Source organism: Eimeria mitis, genomic scaffold, assembly GCF_000499745.2.
Source record: "Eimeria mitis Houghton genomic scaffold, Emh_scaff2310, whole genome shotgun sequence".
Lineage (NCBI taxonomy): Eukaryota > Apicomplexa > Conoidasida > Eucoccidiorida > Eimeriidae > Eimeria > Eimeria mitis.
In genome coordinates, this window is record NW_013570642.1 from 1,536 (window position 1) to 3,916 (window position 2,381).

At 56.0% G+C, this 2,381-nt stretch overlaps 1 protein-coding gene across 1 annotated transcript; it reads right to left on the reverse strand.

Annotated features, from left to right (window-relative positions):
- Positions 1-595: 595 nt before the first annotated feature.
- EMH_0051890 (uncharacterized protein) lies at positions 596-2,096 on the reverse strand (the record flags this gene model as incomplete). Its single annotated transcript, XM_013496813.1, has 2 exons — positions 596-846; positions 1,070-2,096. The coding sequence occupies 2 exons, from the start codon at positions 2,094-2,096 to the stop codon at positions 596-598; spliced, it is 1,278 nt and encodes a 425-aa protein (XP_013352267.1).
- Between the last annotated feature and the right edge of the window lie 285 nt (positions 2,097-2,381).

Here is a 2,381-nt window from a genome sequence, read left to right on the forward strand (position 1 = left end):
AATAGATGAGCTCGTTTTTTTTCTTTTTTTTTTGTTTTTTTTTCTATCAACAAAATAAATTAATATATATTTATTTATTTATATTTATATTTATTTATTTATTTATTTATATTTATTTACCTGCTGTTTGTATTTGTATTCCTTTATTTATACAAATAACAAGAAGAGACAAATCATACAAATGAGCTTTTTTTTTCTTTTTTTTTTGTTTTTTTTTGTTTTTTTTTTGTTTTTTTTTCTATCAACAAAATAAATTAATATATATTTATTTATATTTATATTTATATTTATTTATATTTATTTATATTTATTTATTTACCTGCTGTTTGTACTTGTATTCCTTTATTTATATCGATAACAAGAAGAGACAAATCATATAGATGAGCCCCCCCTATAATTGTTTTTATAAGAGATGAATGCCCCGGGCAGTCTACCAAACAAACTTCTGCTGCTGTTGTTGTTGCTGCTGCTGCTGCTGCTGCTGCTGCTGGTGCTGCTGGTGCTGGTGCTGCTGCTGCTGCTGTTCCTGCAGTTGCTGCTGTTGCTGCTGCTGTTGCTGCTGTTGCTGTTGATGGTGCACCTGCTGGTGCTGCTGCTATTGCTGTTGCTGGTGCTGCTGTTGTTGTTGCTGCTGCTGGTGGTGGTGGTGGTGATGGTGCTGCTGCTGCTGCTGCTGCTGTTGTTTCTGTTTCTGCTGCTGCTGCTGCTGTTTCTGCTGCAGTTGCTGCTGTTTCTGCTGCTGCTGCTGCTGCATCTTTCCTATCTTCCACCGCCCGAGTCCCGGTTTGCCTCTCCCCCCCACTCCTGCTGCTGCTACTGCTGCTGCTGCTGCTGCTGCTGTTGCTGCTGCAGCAACAAGCACAGCACCAATTATTATAAAGGAGTTTAATAACAAAAGAACTAAACCCTAAATCTATAGTAATGCCTCTCTCTCTGCTCTCTTTACTTCTATCGAAACCCCCAGTAGAACAAACAAAAGATAAACAAACACATAAACCCGTCTTACCGCTATCTACGTGACCCAATACACCCACATTCACACTCACCACCTCCCGGCAGCAACACGTACCCTTCAAGGGGCCCCCAGGGAGGGGGCCCCCAGGGATAGGGCCCCCAGGGGGGCCCCCGGGGGGGCCCCCAGGGACGGGGCCCCCAGGGATAGGGCCCCGATGGATGGGGCTCTCTGAGGGGCCCCCAGGGACGGGGCCCCCTGGGGGGCCCCCACTGACAGGGCCCCCAGGGATAGGGCCCCCAGGGGGGCCGCCAGGGACGGGGCCCTCTGGGGGGGACGCAGTGACGGCGCCCCCAGGGGGGCCCCCAGGGACGGGGTCCCCTGCGGGGCCCCCTTTGGCGGGGCCCCCGGGGGGGGCCCCAGGGACAGAGCCCCCAGGGATGGGGCCCCCAGGCACGGTGCCCCCAGGGGGGCCCCCAGGGGGGCCCCCCCCTTGGGGGCCCTTGTTGCGCCCCCCCTGGGGACCCTTGCGGGGACCTCCTCTCTGAGGGCCCCCTGCCTGGGGGCCCCCTGCCTGGGGGCCCTTGGGGGCCCCCACCTGATGAGGGCCCTTGTGGGGGCCCCCCTGGGGGCCCCCATGAGGATCACCGCCGGGGGGAACTGAAGGGCCGCCAGAAAGGGTACCAGGGGGTTTAGAAGGGGGGGCCCCTGAGGGGCCCCCAGAGGGGCCCCCAGGGGATGCCTCAGGAGGGTTCAAAAGGGGGCCCCCAAGGGGGCCCCCTGGTGGGGCCCCCGAGGGGTTGGAGCGGGGGGGCCCCCTAGAAGGGCCTGCAGAATGGCCCCCCCGGGGGCCCCGACGAGGGGCCCCTGAAGGGTTGGACGGGGGGGCCCCTGTGGGGCCCCCTACACTGGGGGCCCCCACAGTATTAGCAGGGGTAGTAGGGGGGCCCCCTGATGGCTCTTTGGGGCCCCTAGGGGGCCCCCTGGTACCCTTATGGGTTCTCCGCTGCGCAGGAGCAGCGACTGCAGCAGATGAGGGGCGGGGGGCCCCTGGGGGCCCCCCTAAAGGGGCTTTGGGGGGGCCCCCATGGGGGGCCCCCGAGGCGGGGGGCCCCCTGGAGGGGCCCCTAGGGGTATTGGTCATAGGGAAGAATGAAGAAGAAGATAAAACAAAAAGAAAAAAAATAGAAAAAAAGAAACAAAATATTATATGATCGAAGGTCTAGGGTTTAGGGTTTAGGGTTTAGGGTTTAGGGTTTAGGGTGTATGATGGTTTTTAATGCATATTATAGAATCTCTGCTCAATTAGGGTTTAGGGTTTAGGGTTTAGGGTTTAGGGTTTTGATTACACAGCAGAAGGAGACAAAGAAAGCTCACGCATAGGGGGGCCCCCTGATGGGGGCCCCCAAGGGGGGGGGCCCCCCGGGGG